General features: G+C 42.6%; 1 protein-coding gene across 1 annotated transcript; it reads left to right on the top strand.

The window, feature by feature from the left end:
- Positions 1-14: 14 nt before the first annotated feature.
- On the top strand, positions 15-21,373 carry RPA1 (replication protein A1). The gene is made up of 17 exons (XM_042830274.1): positions 15-110; positions 331-378; positions 461-539; positions 1,499-1,607; positions 2,365-2,453; positions 6,274-6,360; positions 7,367-7,499; positions 8,324-8,426; positions 9,520-9,588; positions 9,733-9,925; positions 11,097-11,236; positions 12,875-13,023; positions 14,252-14,384; positions 15,420-15,596; positions 16,833-16,940; positions 19,965-20,051; positions 20,369-21,373. Exons 1-17 carry the CDS (start codon positions 78-80, stop codon positions 20,474-20,476), a joined length of 1,845 nt encoding a protein of 614 aa, XP_042686208.1. The 5' UTR covers positions 15-77; the 3' UTR covers positions 20,477-21,373.
- Positions 21,374-26,335: the final 4,962 nt, after the last annotated feature.

Below are 26,335 nucleotides of genomic sequence, written 5' to 3'. Positions count from 1 at the left end.
GAGGAGCGCGGCTTGGGGCGGCGGGAGGATTTGGCGGCAGCAGCGGGGGAGTGTGGAGAGCGGAGCAGAGCGCAGCCATGAGCGGGCGGCTGAGTGAAGGCGCCATCGCGGTGAGGGACCCTGAGGCGGAGGGAGCCGGGATGGGTCCGGCGTGTGAAGGTTCAGGGGGGAACGTGAGGACTGCGTCATGTCTTGCCTTGTGGAGGAGGGCCGGGGGGGGGCGCAAGGTGCGGGGAGAGGCCTGGCGCTGCCCCATGGGCCGTTTCCCCTCAGCGTTCGGTCTCAGAGCGCAGCGTGGCACCGTTCTCATGCTCTTCCTCTCTTTTCCAGGCCATAATGCAGGGAGAGAACGTCTCCAAGCCCGTGCTGCAAGTTATTGTGAGTACTGGGGTTGCTAAATGTGGTGTGGTTTTGAAGGGCTTGAGGAATTAAGAAATGCTGAGCTGGTGTTTTCCCACAGAACACACGGGCTATCGCCACAGGAAATGGGCCTCCTCGGTACCGAGTGCTGATGAGTGATGGGGTGAACACGCTCTCCTGTGAGTATGAGGTGTTTGTAAGTGTGGTGGTTCCAACGATGCTACAGCTTTAGTGTAATGTCAGTTTGCATAACAATCAACCCATTACTGAAGAAAGTAGGGTGTATGGGGAGCACAGGCTCTGCTTGAAGTGTGCAGCTGCATTGTAACGCTCAGGCAATTCTAGATGTGGTTTTGTAACACTGATTTTTTGATGTAATTTATCTCAGTCTTCTTCTGACGTTAGTACGTGATCGTGAAATCATATTGTTTAGTTTGGATATTAGAAAGAAATTTACTGTAAAGGTGGTGAGGCACTGGTTGCCCAGAGAGGTTGTTGATGCGCCCTCCTTGGAGACCAGGCTGGACAGGACTTTGAGCAAGCTGATCTAGTGGGACGTGTCTCTGTCTATTGCACAGAGGTTGGAACTAGATGATCTTAAAAGTCCCATCCAAACCATTCTATGAATCACAGGGATTGGAACAGATTCTGGAGATCAAGTCCAGCCCACCTCCTAAAGCAATTTCCTGACAGTAGGTTGAACAGGAAAATGTCCAGGTGGGTCTTGAATATCTCCAGATGAGGAGACTGCACCACCTCCCTGGGCAGCCTGTTCCATTGCTCTGGCACCTTCAGTAAAGAAGTTCTTTTGTGCGTTTGTATGGAGCTTCCTGTGTTTCTTTCCAGTTTTTGCCTGTTGCTTCACACCACTACACAGAGCCTGGTCCCATCCTTTTAGCTCGCACTCTTTCAATATATATAAACACTGATGAGATCAGTCATTGCACTCTTAGAATTTTGGGGAACGAATACAACATAATTTATGTTCAGGGTTGCAACTTATTAGCTGTTACTCTGTTTTCTATGTGCTTCTATTAACTGAGCCTGTCGTAGAGCTAATGTAATGCTTGTGGACTGGGACTGGGCAGCCCCTTTAATAGCATGTGTTAATGTATTTAATGTTCTTCTGTCCCTATAGCATTCATGCTGGCGACACAGCTGAACCCCCTTGTGGAAGAGGAACGTTTATCAGCACACTGTATTTGCCAGGTTAACAGATTCATTGTCAACAGCTTGAAAGATGGAAGGTACGTGCATTTCTTTAAGCGTGGATCTACACAAAGGCAGCTGTGCTAATGGATGCTCTGTCCTGTGGGACTAAGTGAAGGCCAAATCTTTTTGATTAGGCATTTCTGAAAATAATAAGTGCAGGAAGGAAAGCACACGGCGTAAGCACTTGCAGAAAGTAACTCAGTAATTGAAGGCTTCCAGGTGGAATACTCCAAATGGTACTGTTTCGTTTCAATTCACTTAAAACTACCTGCTGTGGAAAAGAAGCAGTGAAGGTTACGTGGTGTGAAATCTTTGATCTTTTGTGAGACTTTGAGAGAACTGAGGTAGGTACAGTAAAACGAGAAGTGATCTGAGAGAAGTGATTGTCTGAAAATGATGTATGTGTGGGAGAACACGATCTGAACTTCTGCATCTGTTTTTTTTTTTATTCCATGTTTTTGTGTAGGAAATGCAACAACTTTTGAGGCAGAGTGGATTCTCTTAAGAAATTTGGCATGGTTTTAATGCTTTTAAAACGCTGTTGTTTCAAGGCATTTGTGTGTGCCCATTCAGCCTGCTGTCAGTGTCCTTGGTGAAATGTGATACTTTTTCAAGTCTTGTACTACATGAGCAGGTTGAATTGATAGTGGAGAGCTTTTGTTTTCCATATTCCCTTGTACAAAGAATCAGCCCCTAGTGGATGGTTCTCATATCTGCTCGAGGAGGATACTCAGAGCCTGATAGACTTACAGAGGGGGTGAGTCTTTATTACTGTCTATTTTGTATTTGTAGGAGAGTGGTTATACTGATGGATTTAGATGTCCTGAAAACTGCTGATATGGTTGGTGGGACTGTTGGCAACCCAGTGCCTTACAACGAAGGTGAGTTTCCTCTATAAACAACAACCTCTTGTGAGCAGGCTGCCTCTTATCACACTCTTTCAGCTATCTGTTCCTTTCTTCTCATTTAAAAAGAAGCAGTCAAGCATGTGCGACTCCCGTATGCTCAGAACAGAAATGTTCCCATCTTGAAAATCCTTGCTGTCTGTGTGACACAAAGCATGGTTTGTTCATATTTTTGTAAGCTCTGCATCTTGGCTGAAGCTTCCATCTCTAAGGAATATTGAGAAGTGTCTGTGCTTTGTGTTAGCACTGACAGGTTTGTATTATGTGTTAGTGGGCTTTATGTAGGGATGCAGTGAGCATGTGAAAGCTGTTCTGTATCTCTTTATAGTGAGTAACCAAGGAAGGTAGGATTTCTTCTATCTGGGCAGAAAACGTCTGGAAGAAGATGTAATAATGATCTATAAAACTGTAAGATGGCACAGAGGGGATGAGTAAAGAATGATGAATCTCTTTCTTTTCTACATCCATTTGATACTCTTTAGTTCTATCAACTAACAGTTCTAAAACAAAGGCTGTACTGCACCTCCCAGGCAGCACGTAGCTAAATCACAGAGCACGTTGCTACATGAGGTAGGTGCCAGAAACTGGCACAGCTTCAAAAAGCAATTGCATGCAAAAAAAAATGAAATAATAATCCATTAAAGGCTGTTAAACATAACAATGCATCCTCTGCATGAATGGAAGCACTGAAACTGAAATTGCCCAAGGTAGGGAGGTGACTTACGGTTATGAAAACATGGCCAGCGTGCAGGCTGTCCTGAGTACCTGTTCCTTCCCTGCCATCTGAAAAATGGTTCTGTGCTGGATGGCCCTTGGTCTGTGAATTATTAGTTTCACGTTGTGTCAATAACCGCGTTCTTCGTTTTCACGTGCTGAATGAATTCTTGGGCAAATGTCTTTCTTTCTTTTTTTTTTTTTTCTCCAAAATAATGTATTTTTTCTCCCCTGAGACGTTCAGATGTATGCCCCCTTCTTGGAGTTTTCTTTCCTGACAAGAGAGAGGATAATAAATGCTTAAAGAAAACATTTGAGTTTCTCCGTTGTTGGCGCACGTAGGGATAATGGCTGAAACTCTACAGCAAATAGCTTTTTTTTTTTTCAGGGAATCTTTCCGTTTGTCTTTCTCCTGCTGGAGATGAATCAATTTGTTTTTACTGTTAAGGAACCACAGAGTAGTGACAGCAATTTCTGTAAGATATTTTGCACAAATGGTGGTACGTACTGCAATTCTGGTTTAAGATCTGCTTTGCTAACTGAAGTAGAAATAAGACTTTGTTGCCAAGACATCTTTCTTCATCAACTTTTCTTTTTCCTGGGGAATTAGAGATGCATTTGTTAAATGAGCCTAAAGAATCCTTTGTTCCTCTGATAGTTACTTAGCTAATTGCTGTTTAAAAAATGTGTTGACATCTCGGATTTTATGGCTTAATCTCACAGTTGCTGTAGAGACCAAGATGCTTGGAACACCTCTTGAGCAGACTGTATTGTCTTCCTCGTATCACTTGCCTGTGTGATACAGGAGCACGTTTCTTGTGAACTGTGGTGTTCTTGTCATATTGTTGCTTAGAAACAACAGAGAAATCTTCTGTCTTGCAGAACTGAGCCAAAAATACATCTTTAAGAGTATAAATTCTGGTAAAATTCAAGTTATTTTGGTGAAAGTTCTGTTCTTCGCTTTGACACACAAGAGTACTCAGCAATGAAGGCCTCAAATATAGATGGTTAAGAGATGCCAGATTTGCTGCAGGATATGCTTTGTTTTAACACCAACACAACATACACACAGCGATGGTGTTAGGGCTTGTTTGTTTGTTTGTTTTTAACATTAAACAATATTTCAGTTACAGAAAACAAGTCTTACTTTAAATACTGATCTCAAGTTGCCAACCTGGGATGAAATGATATTCCTTCCTATCCCAGAAGGACCCAGGCAGTGAGGAGATTGCTTTTGGCCACTTTGCAGTTGAGCAGTAGGTGGTTAATCTGCCTAACAAGGAAGCTGGAGATGCAATCTTCTTGATACATACCATAAAAACTTCTCAGGCAGCTTTTCATTATAGTATTGAAAATTAAGATGGAGCAGTTTAGTTCTTTGTACAAAGCTACATGGTAATGTTATTACTGTCATTAATCTCGTTGAAATTGCTCTGATGTTGGACTTCATTCTTACTGTAACAATTACTTGCTACTTATATTTAATTTCTGTCATTAATCTTTCAGTGCTGAAATGCTTGTATACTTATACATTTGCTTTTCTTCCTGCTCTTTCCACTGTTGCTTTTTGGTGGGTGTTCTTTCAAAGTGCATCTCCTCCTCCTTCCTCCATTTGTGCTGCAGCTCAGCCCTGGGACAGGGACACAGCAGGGCCTCTCAGTGGCAGATTGTTTGGACTACAGCTACCACATTAGACTGGGCTGTGTAGCCAAAGTCTTGGGTTCTGTGAAGCCAATATATATAGCAGGAATGTGATGAGGTATTTCAAGCGTTGGCTTTCCTTCGTTTGCACACTTCTCTTCTTGTAACTTCTTTCCCTGGCCAAGCGTATTTTCTCTGAAGTGTTGTCCTTTTCCTCTTCTCTTACTTGCAATGAATTTGGGGTTGAGCACTGACTCAGTCCTCTGAGTGAGGCAGCTGAAGGAGGGGGAGCTCTGGTTCCTCCATCTAGTGGATTCTGCAGTAAGTGCACGTTGCTGTTTGACGTCACGCTGTTGCTAGGGAGACTTCTGTCTCTGCTGGGATGAGAGGAGCAGGGTGGTTTTGTGCTGTTACCTTGGTCTGGATTAAAAGTAACCAGAGGGCTACCTGTGCAGAGTAAGCAGCATCAGGCTGTGCTTTACCAGGGTAGTAGTGTCCTTCTGTGCTATCCTTTTTTTGCCATTCTGTTCTGGGATTCTCTGCTTTGTTCCTTGCAGTGCTTATGGGTTCAATCTCACTTTTCCACTTTCCATCCACTTTCCACACTCTTGTTCAAGAGACTTTGCCTACCTTGGCCAAGGATGTCCTGCAAACTGGTGGCTGAAGTGTTAGCTGTGCCCAAAGAGACAACGGTGTTGGGTGTTGACTGACTTAGAGGCAAAATATGTTGGGAAAATGATTGTTCTTGTAAATTTTCTCCAGTTTTTGACCTATGGGTTGTTTCTGTAGTGTCATGTTTTCCTACATATGTCATTCTGTACTTTCTCTTGTAGTTTATTAGAGATACAATTCAAGTAAAAGCCCTGTAGCCTGAAAAAAAATACATAAGATGTACTCAGTGTGGCATGCTCCTTATGCAGTGGGCCATTGTATCCCAAGAACCCCCATCACCTCCCATCACTTCTTCATGTTTTGGAAATAAAATGTAGCAAGTGTTTTCTATAACTACAGGTTTGACTTTACCCAGTGGTTTTTTGGCCTCTCTGAATTTGAAGGAGTTCTCCCTATGTTTTTTTTTTTTTTAATGCTGTCTGTTAGATAGTAGCAGAAACTACCTGTCAGAGCAATGGAAGCCTATAAGAAGTGAGAAGTTGTCAGGGTTACTTCAGTGCTGTCCTTTTAAATAACTGTCAGTGCTGAATTCTTCTTAAGTAGAAAGCAGTTGCTTGAGGAAAGAGATCTGACTGAAATTCCTCCATGTTAATATTGTTGAGCAGATAGCTTACTGCTGCTGTGTCCTGTGACACCTGAGTTTTAGTGTGTGTTCTGTGTTTAAAATCTTGTTTTCATGCAAACCTAATTTCCTGAAAATGCTGAAGGGTGGTTTTTAATTACTCTGCTCCCTGCTGTCCTAAATGGTCTCTTTCAATTTGATTACCAGGGCAGGGACAGCAACGTTCTTCAGCTCCAGCAGCCAACACAGCACCCAACAAACCACAGCAACAGAATGGCAATTTGTCAGTAGCAGGTAAGAATAATCCTGGGTGGGATTTCTGCTTTCTAGTTGTGCACAGCAAAAATTAAAATTTAAAATAAAAAAAAAGAAAGAAAAAGGCCCTTTCCATAATAATGTTGCAGAAGAAACCACATCAGATGAACCTGTAGCTTGAAGAGATGAGTTGTCCCGAGAGGCTGCTGTCATTTGAGGCAGATTTCTTTATTTTTAAGATTCATTTTCCCCTCCTCCCCCTCTTCCCCGGGTAAAACAAATAGGAAACAGCTCTGCCAAAGCAGCATGAACTGAACATCTACTCTGATGCAATTCTGCATTCTTGAAAAGGTGCTCTGTGGGCACCCAAGTCAGCTACAATTTGTAACTGGCTGAAAGTTGTGTTGTCAGTGCTGAGCTATTGAGGCCAAACAGCTGATGGTGCAGGACGTGTTCTGATCAAGATTTTAAATAGCAAGGTGCTGAAAAAGGCGAGCGACCTGTAGGCTTATTTTTAAAGCGCTGAGGTTATCCAAGTCCAACCCTTGGTGCTGCTTTCACCCTGGTGTTTAGGAATGATTTTGGTATTTTGAAACTGCAAAATTTGGACACTTGCTATTTCAGCAGAAAACAAAGCTTATTGTCAGCTTTAAGGACAGGAAGGAAAAAAGTCTTACGTTTATAGGCTAACGAGGTTCTGTTTAGAAGAGTAGTATTGCCTGACATCAGGAGGTGCTTTGATTGTTGGGTGCCATTCCTTACTTGTTTGTCCAAGTGTAGATCCAAAATGTGCCATATGTGCTGCCAAGTGGTTGTTTGCCAGCAGACTGACTGACCACATCTCAATCTTCACTGTATGTGCTCTTAGGGTCTGAGTGAGTCTCACTTGCAGGCTAAAAAACTGGTGTGACCAAGAGTAGGAGTGATTCAGCAAACTTTTATATTATAGCACGTTGAATGTGTTGATCTTCACCTACATTTTTTGTCTGCATGGCTGAAATGCTGTGTGCTTTGTTGTGTTTGTTTTGTTTTCTCTTTTTGAAAGGTTCTGCTGCTCCAAAGTACCACCCGCCCTCAAACCAGTTTAGTAAAGCCAGTGCTCCCAGCTCAGTGAAGACACCAGGGGGAACGCAGTCCAAAGTGGTGCCCATTGCCAGCTTGAATCCATACCAATCTAAGTGAGTTATGATGGTTTGCCAGGTATTTCTGGCTTTATCATATTTACAGAGATGTATGAAATCTCTTGAACCATTCTTTATTAAGTCTTTATCTGTTGACGTAGGGGAGAGGTACAGGGCAACAAAAGCATAAAACCTATAGAAATAGCTGTGCAGGTTTTGTTTCATCAGCACTTTGAAAATCTCAAAACTTGGTGAAGTTACCCTGCTGAGCTTGATAGCTTTTTAATGTTTCAGTTGAGAAGCAGTTTGACTCACCTTTTTTCCTGATCATCTTTTTGGTAAGGTAATGACAGAACGTCTCAGTAAGCTATTCAGTGTGGCTACTGTTTCGTTGAAAAAGCTCGAGGAGGTAATTATTTTGTGAATGACAGTTTTTAAATTATGCAGAGTGATTTGATTACCTAAGTTTAAATGCAAATCGTATAATTGGGCTCTTGAGTTCTAGCATGGATTTTCAGAACAGACAAGCTGTTGTATGAGAAATCTGCCCTGGAAGAGTGAAAGATTTGAGGTGTGCTGCTCTGCAGAAAGATAGTTTGCTGCTGTGTCCTACTGGATGTTTTATGATTGGCTTTGTTGTTGCTTTCTATATAACTTTCTGCCTTTAATGGTCGAGGACATTAAAATAGCAGCAGAAAGGCAGGTAGAATTGCTGAGGCGCAGTGGAAAAATTGTGGCTTTTTAAATAGTGTCATTCCAGTTCCAAAGGTTGGTAAATTCAATCTCTCCTAAAAATAAAAAAAAACAACAAACCACCACAACCAAAACATATATAAATAAAAGAAGATATGGAACAGCTCTTATTTCTTGCACAATTTCAGGTGGACCATTTGTGCTCGTGTTACCCAAAAAGGGCAGATCCGCACATGGAGCAACTCCCGTGGTGAAGGGAAGCTCTTCTCTATAGAGCTGGTTGATGAGAGCGTAAGTGTTCTATATTGAGAAAAAGATAATGGATGCCAGAAGCTGATGAACCCTTCGTAAAGACAGAATAGAAGAAATAAAGTGTGTTACAGAAAATGTGGTTTTTTTATGATTATGACTGAAGTTCATATTCTATATTCATTAACTCGAACATCAGTGATCCAGTCCTTATCCAGCGTGAAGTCTTGAATGTATGGCGTTGCTGATTATTTTTTCATCAAAGTCTGTAGTATGTGACTCAATTTTTGCAGCTTCAAAATATGGTTGTTTAGGGAAACAGACAACCTAATGCTTTGCTTGTCATCATTTCCTTTAGATTGAGAATGAGCTCTCACCCTTACTTAGATACACGGTACAAAACAAGGAGTGAAAGGAGCGTCGCCTCCAAGTTATAAGCTTTCATTTTCGTGAGGAAATCAGGCTATAAATTATTGTAACACTCGGAAATTTCATCTGTGGTTTGTTTGGGGAATGGTATCTGGTTAATCCAACTAAACTTGTAGTTTGTCAAACCTCTTATCAAATTACCACCTTCTGTCGTGAAAACAAACAAGATTCTGCAAGATTATATTTAGTATAAAATGTGAGGTTAGTAATGTAACATGTTGTCATCAGCCATTTGTTTTCTCTGCGTGCTCTTAGTAGACAAATGTAAAAACAAAAAAATTAGGGAATTTATAGTTGTTATTAATAAATACTTAAGGACTTGGCATTGTTTATGAGCAGGACTTAGCTCAAGATACTGCGTGCTAACTTGTGGAGCTAGGTGATCTGTTCAAACTTTCCTTTCCTGTAATGTCAACTAATGCTAGCTTCAAGAGTTCAGTGCTGTCTGTGTGATGGTAATTCCAGAGCTCTAGGGATGCTAATGAGACTTGAATCTGAGAATTGGTGGTCAGGTGTGGAATATGTCATTCTAGCTATAACTGTAAATGTAAGGAGAGTGTTGTCTGTTTCTCAGGTGTTCAGGCTAGCCTGGCAGCCCGTGCTATCTGTAGAACTGATGCCACTAAACACTGTTAGGGATTTCTTAATGTAATTTATTTACTTATGCTGAATTTCAGTTCTGACCGCCTCTCCTGTCTTCCTGCAGGGTGAGATTAGAGCTACAGCTTTCAATGATCAAGCAGACAAGTTCTTTCCTCTCATTGAACTGAACAAGGTACGATAGTGTTGTGCTTTCATGGTCTGACATGAGCTAGAAAAGAGGCACTTCAGCATAGCAAGGATTTTTAAAGGTGAACACAATCTATTCTCTCTGTCTGACTTCTGATAATATCCTCTGTTTCATTGCTTTCTCCTCTAGGTATATTATTTTACCAAAGGCAATTTGAAGACTGCTAACAAGCAATATACAGCTGTTAAGAATGATTATGAGATTACATTCACTAATGAGACTTCAGTTGTGCCCTGTGATGATGCCCAGCATCTTCCATCTGTTCAGTTTGATTTTGTGTCCATCTCTGACTTGGAGAACACACCCAAAGACTCGATTGTCGGTCAGTCTGAGCAGTGAAATGACATGCTATAAGACTTTGAAACTTTATTTTAGTATTGTGAATAGTGGGGATGCAGTGGGCAATAGGAGATGAACTTTTGGGTGGGTTTAGCTTGTGGTGGTTGCTGTTAAAAATGCCTTAGGCAATTTGATGGTTAAGGTGTCTTTATCCTCTTCTGCTAACAATATATACTGATTTCTCTGCAAAATTGCATTTCAAGCAAAAGACAGTAAATGCTACTTGTTTATTGTCTTACAATCATTGTTTTCCACAGAAAAGGGTTGAAAGAAAAGTGTCCTTGCTCAGCACGTGTGCGTTTCATACCTTCCATGGTCTTGCTTGCTTTCACTATCTAATTATCTCGTAGTGATTTTGGCATACTGCATTGCATCCGAGTCCAAGTTGCATGACTGTTTTGGCTTGCTTTGTGAAGTATTGGAGGTTTGTTTTTCTGTAATTCGTTGGGCAGAGTACTCCGGAAAAATCAGAGGCTTGGGTGGGGGCGAGGGAGCTCAGGTTTCACAGGCACAAGATGCATGTGATTCAGAGGCATTCAGCTAGGAATTTTAAAGGTAGACCTATGATGTTCAAAATAGGTTTTTACTGGGGAGTGCAAAGGGCTCTGCTTTAGCTCTTGCTGCCAAAGCGTGCCGACTTCACAGGAATCACAGCATGGTTTGGATTGGAAGGGACCTCTGCAGGTCATTTAGTTCAGCCTCCAAAACTTGTTCAAGTTGCAGCTACTGGTCTTGGGGGCTGCAGCAAGGGCAGCAGCCAGTTCCTTCTTTGTGTCATTTTGAGGCCACGTGCCCAAGAGCCTTCTGCTTAACCAGCAAGGGTGTGTTTAAGCACAGCAGGAACCCTGGCTGAAGTCCTTTGGCAGAATGTGATGGAAAAAGAGATTGTGATGCCTTGATCTCTTTAATGTGGTGAGGCTTGCATTCATGAATATCTTAATGAATTCGTCAACAAAATTAAAGCACTGAAGAATTCTGTAGTGGAGCACTCCTGCCATAATACACTTAATTTCCATATCAGATTTGATTTGAATAGGGAGCTGGGATATTACAAGGTAAAAATCTGACACTAGGAATGAATTCTTCTCTTGTGGTGTTGTATTCCCCAACTGTGACCCTTGAGCAACTCTAACTAAATTGTAACTCTTTTTCAGATGTAATTGGAATTTGTAAGAGCTATGAAGATGTCACTAAAATTGTAGTGAAAGCTAGCAATAGGGAGGTATCGAAGAGGAATGTGCATCTGATGGATACGTCAGGGAAACTGGTGACAGCTACGCTATGGGGAAATGAGGTATGTGCTCTCTTAACCTGTTCTTGAGCAAAGGTTTCTTTGTGTAGGGTAAAGAAATACACACCGTTGTCATCTAAGATGGGCACAGTGCTGAGACAGTCCTGGGTGTTGGAGGATCTGGGGTAGAAAGAAGGTGAAAGACTGTCTGGTTTCATTCAGGTGTGATGTTCGTAACCTTTTTCTGACAGACTGCTGACATGATCTGACTAATGTGTTCTGAACAACTGCAGACATGATGTCTCAGGCACAAAGACTGTAGATAACAGGTTTCTGGTTTAGAAAAGGATACGAGTTGGAGTTTGATCATGGAGAAGCCCGATGGCTACAGATATCTTGTTTGTGAGTTTTATTCTTAGGGTAGGGTGCTTGTTACCCTGAATACATTGCTGCTTAACTAGGGGTTTGAAAGGCTGTATTTCAGACTAAGAGTTTAAAATGTCAGAGTTTTGGGAATGGAAAGTTTGTGTAGTTACTGTGAACTGCTCCTTTATCTTGATAACAAACTGCTTTGTTTAACAAGGTGTAGATACTTAGGGTTTTATGTTCTGGTCTATAAAATGGGAGTCATCCTGCCAGCCTGGCAGTGGTGCCTCGTGGCTAAATGATCAAGTGCTCTGAGACTGGAGGTGGCTGAACATTGTCAACCATCTGCTGATATAAACAAAGTAAACTGAGGTTCAGTATCGTAATTTTATGGGGTTGAACCAGCTTGTTACTGGAGGGGTTAATAGTTATGAACATCTTGTGTAAGTCTCAGATCAGGGATCTGTATTTTAGAAAGTTAAATGTTTGCTTTGTTGTAGAGTAAAGGTAACATAAGCATTAAGGGGAAGTGACTTATTGCTTGCAGCTGGCACACCTAGCGTCAGAATCCATATCTCCCCAATAACTCATTGCCTTATCTGTCAAGATGTGTGTTCTTTTTGTATCTCATGGATACAGCAAGTGCTTTGGCTAACTCCAGCTCATTTGTGGTCCGTAAGCACATGATCCTTTCCTTGCTTGTTAAGTGGTGTGGTGTCCAGGAAATCTATACCTTTCAAAACCTCTCTAGTGCCGAGAGATTCTTTGTTAGTGTCAGACTTTAGTTGGATAACAAACTGATAGCAACTGAACAGCATTAAAGCAGCTTTATGAGATTAAAAACAGAAAATAGAAAGCTGAGGAAAGTGTTTGGTCAGCATACCTATGCTGCTTAAGCTGTAGGTGAAGAGACACGATTGGCTCAGTCAAGCCAAGTGAGTTATTTGATGTCCCATAGAGACTAATGTGACCAAATAACTCCTGGTTGGAGAAACCTTTGTTCCCATAGCCCATCTCCCCTTCTAAAATCCTTGTTTAAAACTCTTAATGGAGATGATCAGTCCCTTTTTTTTAAACTGGTGCTGCACAGCTGCTGCACTGGTAGGATTCTTTGGTTCCCCAAAAAATGGGGTGTTAGGATTATAAAACTGTTAGCTGCCTTTCCTAAACTCCCAGTGCTGCTGTCTGAAATCATACCTTCCAACTACACTAAGATGGTCTGACTTGGGTTTGGTCTTTTGTCATGATCTGTGAACTATGACTGCAGCTGTACTGTAGCATGCTGATGAATGCTTTCTGTTGTTTGTTTTTTGTTTGTTTTTTCCACACGTGCAGGCTGAGAAGTTTGATGGTTCCAGACAACCTGTGATAGCCATCAAAGGAGCCCGGGTCTCTGATTTTGGTGGTAGAAGCCTGTCTGTCATGTCATCGAGTACAGTGGTTGTCAACCCTGATAGCCCAGAGGCTTTCAAGCTCCGAGGATGGTATGACCGTGTGCTTGTGTCGACTCATTTCTCCTGCTGTGGAGTATTTGTTTCATTCTATTTATCTACATTTGAGCAGTCTATAGAGTACTGAAGAAAGGGAGCATAGGGTGTGGGTTCCAGGCTTGTAGAAACTTCTCTTCCTTTAAAGCACTGTTCAGTTTGAAAACTTGTAATTCCATGTCAGAAAATAAAACAGGAGTGTAGCTCATGCTGACCGAAAGTCTTGGAAGACTGCATGAAATCAACTCTGACCAACTCTATTTTCTGATTAACAGAGAGGACAGAGTTCTGTTGTGTCCTCAGTTAATATGAACTGCAGCAACTATGTTGACTTCTTAGTGTCTATTCCTTAACAGATATTTTCAATTAGTGAAATAACACTTTTATTTTTATCAGGAAAACCAAGTGACTTCTCAGTGCTTCATTCTAGCGTAGGTAGTTGCTAAATTATCTGCTACAGCTCCTAACACAGTGAGATTTGGTGTGTGTGCTAATGGGGTGAAGTCCCTACAGCATCCTTTCTTGTGAATCCTGGGCTCACGTTCTGCCTCAATCCTTTAAACATGCATAAAATATTTGTTGGCGTTCTCCATTATTCAGATTGAGCCGAGCTGCTTCTATACTTCAGAGGGTTGTTGAAGATGGAATTGATTGTGGGTCTTAGCTATTGCTGTCACATTTTAATTACATTCTGGTTTTGAGTTCTATTGGCGTTTCTCAAATCACAAAAGACGCTGAATGGGATGATAGTACAACCTTTTTCAGAAAAGGAGTGCTTTCTTATTTTAACACAGGAGGCATAATTTGTTCAATGCTATTTGCTTTTCCTTTTGAAGCTGCTGCAAAGATAATGGTACCGTGTAATTTAATTTTAATTATGGAAATATCTTGATGCCCTTAAATCTTGTTATCTGACTGCCTTTAAGAAGCGTGCAGTGCGTGGTCTGACCACTAGCTGGCAAACAAATTGCAGTTATATAGAACAAAGCTGCCCTCCTTTTGTGGGTTTATAAAATACTATGCTAATTAAGTCAGAGTATTAACTTATTCTGAAATGCTATTTTTGTTTGCAGTGTGCACAAATTACTGTAATTGTTTCCTTTGCAATCATTGATTTTTTTAAGGAAAAAAAAATCCTTTGTGTATTAAGTACATGAAACTAAACGTAAGTTTATGATAAGCTGGACTGCCATCCAAAAATAGCAATGCATCTTTGTGGTTCCAGGTTTGACTCCGAGGGGCAGCTTCTGGAATGTGCCTCCATCTCTGATGTGAGGGGTGGGTCGGCATCAGGGGTGAATACCAACTGGAAAACTTTGTATGAAGCCAAATCAGAGAGGTTGGGACAAGGAGATAAGGTAAGGCATGGCAGCTGACTGCAAGCCTTGTGTGTTCGAGGTGGGGGGGAAGAAAACCTTGGTGTTCTGCTTGTTGGGAGAGTCCAGTTGTTGGGCCGTGTGTGCTTGCTCTGTGTACAACAAAAACCAAACAAACCGAAGCTCTGAAGCCAAGTCCCTTGCTGATGTTGCAACGTGATCCTATGTGTGCAAGAGATTTCTAAGTCTTGGATAAAGAGTGACAAATAGACCAGCCCAAGATGCTAATGTGAGTAGCACAAAGTGTTGTAGGGCAAACAGGTGCATTTGGAGGAAGGGTTTTCAAGGCAGACCTACTCAATAGGAAAGCCAGACCCAGGTCTAGTTTTCTAGCATTCTGAGGCTTAAAGTGCTTCTTGACTTGTTCCAACCTATTTTTAAAAATGTATAACTGTTTTTTTTTTTTTCCTCTTTTCAAGATTTTAGTACTAAGCCATTCAGGGTAGAGAAAAACTTTGATCTAGATAAAGAACTTCCACAGGAAATAGCTGAATTACTGGTGCCTTTCTTGCATGTGGTTCTTAACCCCTGTTGAAAGACTTGGCTGTGGTCTTAAACCATTAGGGTGATGATTTTAGTGTGGTGAGTGGGTATTTTGTTCTGTGGGCTATAGTTTAATCAAACGCTTATCTGTAGTGCTACACAGTAGGCTTTCTAGTTTTTTTTTGTACTGACTCCTAAAAGAAGCATAGGAAAGTGCAGAATCTTAATCCTGTGAAAAAGTAGAGATTTGAACAGACACAATGGAGAAGCAAATGTGCTTTATCTGAAGGAAGCCTAGCAATCGGAGTTCCCCGCAATGGAAACACAGAATAATCTTGCTCTGGGGGCTTTATTTAACATCATGGAAGCCTGGAAATGATTGTGACAGGGGTTGATTTACAGTTTCCCAATAATCCATAGCTGTTAAGCTCCCTAATCCTAAATATCCAAGCATGGACGCCTTGCTTTGTAGTTGATTCAGAATTGGAAAACACTGAGTATTTTGAGGCTAATGTTGCACACTCACTCTCCTAGGCGGATTATTTTAGCTGTGTGGGCACAATAGTACATCTGCGCAAAGAGAACTGCATGTACCAGGCCTGTCCCTCTCAGGATTGCAACAAGAAAGTGATAGACCAGCAGAATGGACTGTATCGCTGCGAGAAGTGCGACCGCGAGTTCCCCAACTTCAAGTACCGCATGATGCTGCTGGTAAGTGAGCCGGTGGGGGCAGGCAGGGCTTCTCCCTGCTCTCCACTGGGCACTGCAGGCTGAAGGCTTTGGAGAGAACGTTAGGCTGCTGAGTTTGTCAGAGGTGCCCGTGGGTTAGAAGCGACTCGTGTCTGTACCTGGGTGAGGGGTGTTTCATTGAGCTGCTAAGCAGTTTGTTTTCCTAGCGCTCCAATTAAAAGCTTTTCTCTTTGCCAAAAAGTTGATGCTAGCTCAGTTGATTCTGGTTTCCAAGTGTACTATGCAGTGCAGAGTACAGATGGCCTACGCCTCTTCAGTAGTGAAGATAAACTGAAGTAAAATGGCATTTCTGGAGAGCAGTAATTGCACTTTTACAGCTGCTACCTATATTTAGTACATTTTCTTTTGTAGGTATTGTTCTGTCTCAGGCTTTAATGGAGCCTGCTTCGGGAGGCAGTGAGGATAATTATTGTGATATACCCCATAAGCATTGAACCTTCTTCTGTTTTTACACTGTACATTTGAGTTGTATCTGCTTCTTAGAAGTGCTGTGCCAGGTGGGCATGCAGAGAGAACTATCCCTGCAGTCTCACTAAAACACAAACTGCTTGAATAATTTCTAGCAGATAACTTCTAGGAATGCATGAACTACTTAATGTAGCAGAGTCGCTCTCCTAGAATATAAAGGGGATACTGAGGTTAAAATCAAGGCTTTAAAAACAGTTTATCTCATATTTTTGCATTCCTAATTGTCAAAGCAGCCTCACGGGTGAGGCTGGTACTTGATCTGTTTATTGCTCTGTCTTGTTTTTGAACATTGTGATAGTTGTCTCATAGCGTAGCATCACAGGTATTTAAGCCCACATTCTAAATAAATGCAGGTCTCAATCTTGCTGGTGTCACCCTTGGTTGTTACTGTTCTGGGCTACCTATTCATGCTTGCAGCTCATCAGTGATAGAGGAAAAGGAACTGAATATCCATCACTGTTTATTCACAGTGATCTTGTTGGCCTCTTCTTGCGATACAACGTGCTGACAACATTAATATGCTTTAAACGACTCTGACATTCTGTTGAGCTCTTTTAAAAAGGAAAATAACAAGTTAATTGTCTTCCACCCTCAGTGATGGAAAGTGCACAGGGTTCTTGAGCTGTGAAATAAATATCACTTGTAGCTGGTGCTCAAAGAAGACGGTACGACGGGATGGAATTACTTTGGGTTGTTGTTGGTGGTGGTTTGTTTGTTTTTTTTTTTTAGGTGACCATTGCAGACTCTCTAGATTACCAGTGGGTGACTTGCTTCCAAGAGTCAGCAGAATTCATTCTTGGGCAAAATGCTACTTTCCTGGGAGAGCTGAAGGAAAAGGTCAGCCAGTTAACTTATTACATTTGTAGTAAATGCCGAGAAGTGAGTCTGTGTTTTACACCTTACTGTTGAGCAGATCTCAGATTTCCTGCATTCTGTGATCCTCCCAGTAAGGAAATATTCCTGTGATGTTGACTTAAAGCACGACTTGGGCAAGATGCAGTTTGCTTGTGGAGAACCAGTGCTGATGCAGCAGAGAGCGTGCTCTCATCCCTGTGTGCATATCTGCTGTACTCATAACCCTGTGCAAGGACACTGGGTTGTGTTCGTGTTGCTGTAGTAGAAATCAATAGCATTATTAAAACAAATACAAAATGCCCATGTGAAAGGAAGGGATTTTCTGACGAGAAAAGGGATTTGTCTGAGAAGAAGCTGATGTTGCTCATGCTCTGAGCTGATAGGCCAGCTCAGAGGTCTGATGGCCAAAGACTTTCTCCAGATGTTGGACTTCAGAATCTTTTACAAGTTCACAAATCATCGCTTCTCCCTGTTCTGAAGTTCTTAGCAGGGACTTGTTTACTCTTCTCAGGATTATTTTCCACAGGCCATCTGCCTGGAGAACAGAGATTTGCCTGGTTTCCCCCGTGGTTTGCTCCCACAGTCAGTCTGTCTACCTCTGAGCTCTTTTGGCTGTTAGATTGAAGATCAGCTTGTCCCTGTCACCTGGACCTTGAGGGACAGCTGTCTTCCTGTCCGTAGCCTTTAGAGGGCTGACAGCTGTAACCCACTGACTGCAGCAGAAAGGACAGACTGTTTTATTGTACCTAGATTGGAAAGATCTGCACAAAACTGTTCTAGGCATGAATGCGAGCAGTGCTATCCCTCATGTGTTCCAAAAAATTGTTTACAAAACCAAAAAGCTTCAGAACACTTTGTATGTATCTTTGTAAGTAGGCAGGAAGCTTTTTGGACCTGTGTGTCAGGCCATTTCTGAAGGCTCTTTTTTCATCACATATTACCAGAAACTTTGAGGGCAGTGCGAAAACCATGACTTTTAAAATAGGTCATTTGCAGAGATGCTTAAGTAATCTTTCTTTGGCAGATTAGAATGGTTTTTAACATGGCTGTAAGCCATTAAATGCTAACAGACAGTATTTTCTTTGCTCTGTCTCTGTGCTTCTCTGCTGTGTTTTCCTTTCTTCCCACCAAAATAATCTCCTTTTGCTGTTAGTTGACTACTACACAGTATCTGTGGGGCTTTGTTTTATATTTTTTCATACTGTGGAAAATGCATTAAGTTACTGTACTGTCCATGAATGCTGCTGTGCTCCCACATGGAGGCTATGGTATGGCTGATGTAAGGGCTCCACAGTTGTTCCAGTCATTGGTCAGCCCTTTGCTTGGCTCTGGGATCCCAGGAGGCTGTAAACCTGGTGGTCCTGAGCCATTTCTGTAAAGCAGGGCTTGTTTCCCCATAACCCCACACTTTTACTCTGGATTGTAAGTGATGTAAAGCTCGTGGTCTGTATGCTACAAGTTTTTGTAGCATCCTGCAGGCTGGACACCTCTGTTCTGTAGGAAGATATATTCCTAGGACATTCTAATTAGGTGTGCCTGCACTTCTGAATTTCCATTTTCAGACATTATTATCTTGTCAATATTGTCTTAGTTCAGTCATGCTTAATCTCTGCTAGAGTTCAAACAAAACTTCTTAGTCACTTTTAATGCCAAAGAGAGTGGAGGAGAGACAGCAGATCCTATGCAACGATACAAACCTGTAATGTCTTTTGAAGAGCTGCCTAATGGAAACGGCCGGGGGTAGAAAATGGAGCATAATATGGAAGGAGCCCTTGAGCAGGAATGCTTTGTGTTCCGGGAGAAATTGTTTTTGATTTGACACTTTTACGAGCTTTAAATTTGGTGCTCGACGTGTTTTCAGTAGGCTCGTCTTAGTGGTTTTTCTCTGCAGACCTCATCCAGTGCCCTGTGAAGTCAGTGGAAATCTTTCTGCTGCTTACAGTGTCTGCTGAGTCCACGTACAGCCAGGGACTGTGTGAAGCATGGGCATGCCAAGTCTTTCATCTCCTTTTCTACCACGCTTGTTACTCAGAAAAGTACTGTGGGGCAGTGACTGGTGTGCTAGCAGCATTTTCCACTCACTAATGGTTGGTGTAGCTTGTGGCAGAAGTGGAAACGGAAGCCAAATCCTTGATCAGTTGACCTTCCTTATCCTCTAATCTGTGTGATGGTCTCAGGAAAGGGTTTTCAATATTCAGGAAGGATATGCCAAAATTTGGCAGTCTGCAGCTTGCTACTTCTGTTTGCTTTCATTTGTTGCACTTTCTAAACCTTAGAAGAATCACAATGTGGTGTAAAATAGCACTGCTCACATTCAAACCAGCAGCTTTAACGATTGGAATGAGAGTGAAGGGGATGCTCTACCTTTCCTGGATTGAGTGTGTGTTTGGTAGATGAATGTATTAATGTATCATGCTGTGGATGGAGCATTTTTGTGGAACATCAGCAAAGATTTAAGCACATTTTTACAACAACAAACTTTCCAGTCTTCAACTTGTCTGATTTTCTATTGTTTTGACAAATTGTCTGTAATAAATGATGATTATGTTTAGTGCTCATATGGCAATTAGAAGTAGCTTATGTTGTAAATGTGACATGGCCTTCTGATGGCTATAAAAGATGTTCAAAACATCCACTCTTTTATAGATCATTGTTTAAATGGGTCAGTCAGGATATGAAGGATGTGCACAGCTTCAATGGATAAGAAATTGAACGACTGATAACAACTAACAGTGAATTAGTTAGCTCTGTCTGTTTGGCTGCAGGCTCGCTGCAATTCTGCCTGATTTTGTTTAGATCTCTAAAAAGTTTGTTTTCACCTTGAACTATAATTTCAAAAGCTTTAAGCTGTGGTGTTGGCGTGTAAAATTTGGGGGTCTGTGTGCATGAATGAGTTGGTTTGTATATTTTGTGAATGCTAGCAAAAAGTAAGCTGTTGTGAAGGGTCATGGCACTGCAGAAGCTTGAGTGTGTGCAGCTGGTACCTGTTCTTTGTCCTCCTCACAGAACGAGCAGGCGTTTGAAGAAGTCTTTCAAAATGCAAATTTCAACACGTATGAGTTCAAGATCAGAGTAAAACTGGAGACGTACAACGTAAGTGTCCTCCACAGTGCTGCCATAGGAGATGGCTTCCACCTCTCGTCTTTGTGGGCTGAAGTTTCAAGTGGCTTACAGCAACCACTGTCAATCCTGGGCACCAGAGGAGGATCTGCTGCCTTTAAAGCCGTTTCCTCTCTGGTTCCTCCAGCGTGACTCGTTCCAAATGAAAGCAGTGTAGCTGCTCTGGGAGTTGTCTGCTCTCCCACCTAATCCTGGTACCACGAACAGTGAGTTACCAGGGCACAGAGGTTAGAACCAAACGCCTCGGGCACTGAGTATTCTTTCTGCATGCCATTTTTTCTCTTTCACAGGATGAATCTCGTATTAAGGCTACAGCACTGGACGTCAAACCTGTAAACTACAGAGAATACAGCAAGAGGTTGATCGCGAGCATCAGGAGAAATGCTCAGCTAGGATGAAAAGGCTCGTGCTGCTTGATCAAAGCTACAAACTTCCAGGAAAAACTCAGAGGATGTTGACATTGACTTTTTCCTTGCTCTGTGTATGACAATTTGGCATTAGTTACACCATGAGTGGTGGCCCAGTGTAGTGGGCTGAGTGATTTAATGCGTTTCTCTGAAGATGTGCTTAAGAGTGCACCCGATGGCCATGACGCTGTAGACTCCTGTGGTCTATTAAACTGTGACAGCACTATAGAGGATCCTCTAGACAGATTGTCAGTATCTTTAGACAAAGCATTCAGAAAATCTGAAGTAACTTTGCTTTCTTGCTATACATAAACCTGAATTACATAACCATTGTGTCGTCTTTGCAAGAAAATAGTGACAACCTTGGCACTTGGACTTGTTCTGCAGAGGATGGGAGGGGGGGTGTCGTGCAGCCTTCAGATCTGGACGAAGGAGAGCAGGTCTATTAGCACGAGTTAGTTATTTTCTGTAGAATTCAAAGGCTTTTTCTTTCCACAGGTGCCATGCAGTTAATGCTTGGAATGGCAATATGGTAGAATTATTAATCAAAGACATATCTTTTATATCTGAAGAATATCCTTCCTTCAGGGTTTAATAGACTGAGTCAGATGGGTCTGATATTAATCAAAATTGTCTCTTCTGAGGAAGGCAGATAAGCATTGACTCTCCATCCCCCAGGGAAATCTAGGCAACTACAAAGCATTGCTTTAGTTTTCACTTCAATTAATACTATAGGTTTTTGGCTGATTTTAGCACGCGTTTCCTTCCTATGTGTGTTCTGTATCTATGTTCAGTTTGTTAGGTTTTATTTGTAACGATGTTAATCCAAACCTGGTCTTTCAATGGGGGGGAGCTTTGTTTGAATAAACACTGTTTAATTCCTGTGTAGTGAATTTTGCTTTCTTTGAACACCAAAGGCTTCTCGTTACTGGAAAGCAATTAATTAGCTTTCATAATAAGCATTCACTTGGGGGAGACGTTACCTTATTACTAACTCTAAGGTTAGACTGAAGAAAGGAGTCTTCTTTGCCTGATGTTAACGGCATGGAAATGCAGTGATATTTTCACCATTTCTGTGCCTGAGAATGCTGATGAGCTGGCACTTCTGGGATTTTTATTGACGTTTACACAGCAGTCTAAAACTAACCAGGCTTTGAGATTTGTTCAGACACAGAGCTAGTACAGAAAACAGTAATTATGCTACTGGGCTTTTCAGTCAGCAGAGCATGCTAGCTCTGTGTGCTCCTAATCACATTAATTATGTGTTCCCTGGCTGCAGCTCACAGCTTGGCATTTGCTGCACAGCTCCGAGCATCCAGGCAGTACTGCAGTGGGTCTCTGGTAGCAAAACTGGCATTTATTTATTTTGCACTGTTTCCTCGTGTATTCATGCAGTGCCCTGATTTCCTATTTGTCTTCTCAAGTCTTTATGCTTAGGAGCTGTAAAATGCCACTTCCACTGATGGGCACAGAGGACATTATCCTGGGCCCATTAATTGCACAAACAACCCCTTCTTCTTTTTCAGAATCCGAGGATCGTGGCTGGGTCCTTCTGCTGATGCCTTGAATTTTTGTCTCCAAGTATCTGTTCCCTCTGACCTTGCTTATAAAGCGTTGACGAGGAAATCATCGTCTTCAGCACAGCCCCGGATTGACAAATGGTGGGTTAGCCGTGATCATCTATCTTTCCACTCTGCTAACCAGTCTTTTACTCCTGCTCCTCCTTTCCACTTTGAGAGCTGTTTGTGGGTAATGCACAAACATTCCCTGAGGCTGTTTCCAAGTCTCAGCCCGTAGACAGGGGGAAGGTTTGCGGGGTTGGCGTGCAGCTGCTGGCTCTGCAGCTTTATGAGCCGAGGTTGCACACCTGGGGCGGCTCATTCTCCTGGGGAACGGCTGCACATCCCTCTCGTTGGGTTTGAGGTGGCAGGTATCAGTGCTTATGAGCGTTGAGGTGTCTTACAGGAGGAGCTGGGTGACCTTGAGAGCTGCGACAGAAAATCAACTTTAACAGTTGGTGTGAAAAGTCGTTTATTTGAGGGCTAATAAAAAAAAGAAACGTGCTGTAAAGTGGGTGCTCATTAGCGAGTGAAGAGTTGGAGGGTTTTAATCACGCTTTAATCAGCTAGTATATGATAAAAAACATCAAGCTATGTAAAGCAAGGTATTTCTAGTGTAGCTATACAAGTACGATGGGATTATATAAGCCTCTGGTGTGAGATCTCATCTCGAATGCAATGTACGGTTCTGGTCTGCTGCATATAGAGGCAAAAAAGAATCTCAGCTGGGGCGAGTACAGAGGAGGACTATGCGCTGAGTAGGAGAACGAGGATCTTTTTTAGGAGGGGACTGGAAGAGCTAATTTAGCAAAATGAACCCTGAGGAGGGGGTATGGCTTCCTCCTTACATAAAACATAGATGAAGGGAAACGCAGCTGAAGGAGCTTTAAGCTGAAGGTCTTGGCTGTTGCCTTCCCCTGATCGCAGGTCGGAGCTGCTGAAGGTGTTTGGTTAACGAGGGGTTTGTCAATTAGGGGTCCCACAGCAGCCTTTGGGTGGAGGAGGATAGCAGGAGAGCTATAGCCATGCCCTGGTGCTGATCCCAGAGCCTCCTCCATCCCCACAGCCACACCTATGGGACCATGGAAAACGGAGCTCTTCACTCTGGGCTCTTGTGCCTGTGCCAATTAAGGAGAAGTCTGTGGGCTCCCGGTGCTAATTGGGATTATTGGCAAACAAACCCTGCTCCTCTTTCCCTTCATCATCAAGCTCCCCTGCTAGTGGCTGTGTTAGTGCCGGGTGGCTTCAGCTGTTATCCAAACAGGATGTGAACGTGTGTTTGCTGGAGTGAAAGGATGCTGGGGTACCTCTGCACGATGGGGTGAGGAGTCCCACGGCTGCTAATGCTTCACTTTAACATAGTCATACAAAGCAAAGCTGGAACTGGGCGGCTGCTGGTTTCGGGCAGGCAGGTGTGAAGGCAATTAGATGGGAACATGGAGTTCTGTGTGGTTGAGGGAAGATGTGGAGCGTGCTTTGACATCGTGCTGCACTCAGCTATCTGGCTGTTTGTGTTGATTCCCACCATTACAGTTTAACAGTTTTCACCATACATCAAGTTGAAATTAATTCATAGTGACCCTTACGAGGCTCTGGAGGAGAGGTTGCACTCGAGTCAGGTCTTATTTTTAAGATCCATCAGTTCTTTGTCTTTTTGTTTTTTTTTTTTTTCTTTCCCCCAGAATAAAGCCTTGAGCAGTCATATATTCTAAGAGCTGTTGTAAAAAATAAACGGTCTTCTTGCACTGATCTGAAGCGAACGCTCTGCATGTTTTTGGTAGGTCGCTGCTTTGCACTGTGTATGCTATGCCTGGCAGCTTGCATGAGTGTGTGTGTGTGTGTGTGTGTGGGATTCATGTTCCAGCACGGCAGGATTGTCCTTTTAGTGTAACGGGTGTGAGAGTAGAAGTTGATGAGTCTGATGTTTTGATTCCTAATACTCCATGATATTTGCATTTGCTGCCCGAGATACAGCGTAACATCTTGGGGGGGGGAGGAAGGCTTAGTGCCCTTCCATGCCCTGTTTTGTCATCTTCCCTTTACTTTTGGGGTTGTTTTTTTAGGGGTGCTTCCCTTCTGCCCTGATCCCTGGTGCTGATTGTGATGGCAGAGGGAAATAGGAATTGTGCATCTTGTGTGAAACAGACCCCAAAAAGTGCAGCGAAGCAGTTCAAGAGCTCTCCCCATCTCCTACAGCTCCAAAACCCTGTTTGGGAAAGGGCTTTCTGTGCCATATTACACCTTATAAATATTAGAGAAGCGCAGTAAATATTGCTAATCTCATTACAGGGGAGCGGAAATTCTCTTTAATATATTATCTGCTAGGATGCAAAGAGGCCCAGAGACCTTGTCTCACTTTCTTGCTCTGTTTTTCATGTTTACATTTTTACATTTCATTCATATACATTAAAAAAAAAAAAAGAAAAGTGGTTTGAATCACCAGATGGATCTTTTGTGAGGACTGTTGTGCATTTCTCTCCTGGATTTGGATAGTTAGGTGTCTGTGTTTGGGGGGTGGGGTGTTGTTTGTTTTCAGGGCTTTTTTTTTTTTTTTTCTTTTCCTGTTTATAGTGCATTGATTTGTTGTTAAATTCAGCCTCTCTACCATGCCAAAAGCGTGCCTTTGGGAGCGTTCCTAGCCTGCTGTAGTGCTTTCTTTTTTCCATCCTTGTATATTACTGCTCTTGCAAGTTATTTAAAATAGACTGCATCCTTCCAAAGGCTTTTTTTTGTTGTTTTTTAATTTGTTCCAAGCTTCTTGCCCTTTCGAGGCAGCTATGGGGTAGTATTTTAATACAGCTTCAATAAAATCCTTCCCAACTCCTCTTTCTTGATGTGACGCAGCTGGTTGTGCCCAGCAAAGGTCCTGTATGAGCCTGGGGAAGGGGCCTCCATGGGGAATGAGCCCCCATGGGGAGCGCCCATGTATCTGGGTTGGTCCTGCCTATGAAGAAGGCACCTGGAGCCCTGCACATCAATGGCCAACCAGGCAGAGCTGCCCCTGCAAAAGGCTGTTTGCTCCCAATTTGTGCCCCCCAGCAAGCTGGCCGAGCAGACCTTGGGTAGGCTGCTATCTGATAGAGAAATGAAGGATGGGAGCATTTGTCATGTCCACTCTGACATCACTGCCGAGCAATTAAGAGAAAGAAATCTAATTTTTTTTGGCCATCGCTTTAGCTCTTGGTATTCCCTTGTGGCTTATTGTAGAAAAGGCTGAAAAATAAGAGTAATAATCTGATTTTTGTCCGTTTCTAGTGTTTTATGTTTTCCATTAGAGCCTTGCCGGTGTGCTGCACTGACTTTTTGAACTGCAGGATCAAAAAATACTCCTTTTTTTTTTTTTTTTTTTCTTTTTTTTTTTTTTTGGTGAAGACTGTCTCCGAGAAGGATAAATATTATTGATTGAGGTATTTAATACACTAATGAAACCCGCAATTATTGACTATGTAATTAATATACTGTCTAAAAGTAAAGTTTGACAGCGCATATAGAAAAGCTATATTGACTTGCGCTTCTTTGGCAAAGTGCCTTGCAGGTTTTTATTTATAGAAATTGAAACACGTTCTTCAAGTAATGATTCAATCCCACTTTCTGCTTGCCACAAGCTAGAAGGCTGCTGTTCTTCTTGCTGACTGTAAGGCTTTCATTTATCTGTGGGGAACTAAAATGTTCAGCATTTAGCTTTTCTGCCTATTGTATTAGATTTCAGCGCTAAGCTGCGGCGTTAATGTGCGCAGTGCTATTTCTCACAGCTGGGAAACCAGGCTTTGCCAGTCAGCTTCCTACTTCTTTTTTTTGTGAGTGAAATTGCAGAAGGAGCTCCTGACTCGCTAATGCTGGGTGGTGAAAAGGCATGGGGAACCCAAGGGGCATCCTGATTGACCTGGGAGGGTGCTGTTGCCGAGGATTTTGCGCCAGCATAGCCGTATATTTGTGTATTTAAAGCATCCCTTGTGTGAGATGGCTGTGCACAGGGACTGTGTCCTGCCTTAGGGTCAAGGTGACACGTGGCTTTGTTCTTGAGTTGAATCACAGTGTCATTAAGGCTGGAAGAGACCTCTCGGATTCCCATGTCCAACCCCAACCCACCCTACGATGCCCACTGGCCCTCAGTGCCACATCTCCACAGTCCCTGAACACCTCCAGGAATGGGGACTCACAATGTGCAGTGGTGGCACTGCAGCACTGCTCTTTGGGAGAAGATTTCCTAATACACAACCTGAAGAACGGGGTGAAGGAGCAAGGTGGAAGGTCTGCATGGCCAGCACGTGGTCCTGCATCATCCCTCACT

The sequence above is a fragment of the Centrocercus urophasianus genome, unplaced genomic scaffold (genome assembly GCF_019232065.1).
Source record: "Centrocercus urophasianus isolate 14NV4802_14NV808 unplaced genomic scaffold, USGS_Curo_1.0 seq_33, whole genome shotgun sequence".
Taxonomy (NCBI): Eukaryota; Metazoa; Chordata; class Aves; order Galliformes; family Phasianidae; genus Centrocercus; species Centrocercus urophasianus.
This window is presented reverse-complemented; position numbering and strand designations above follow the sequence as displayed.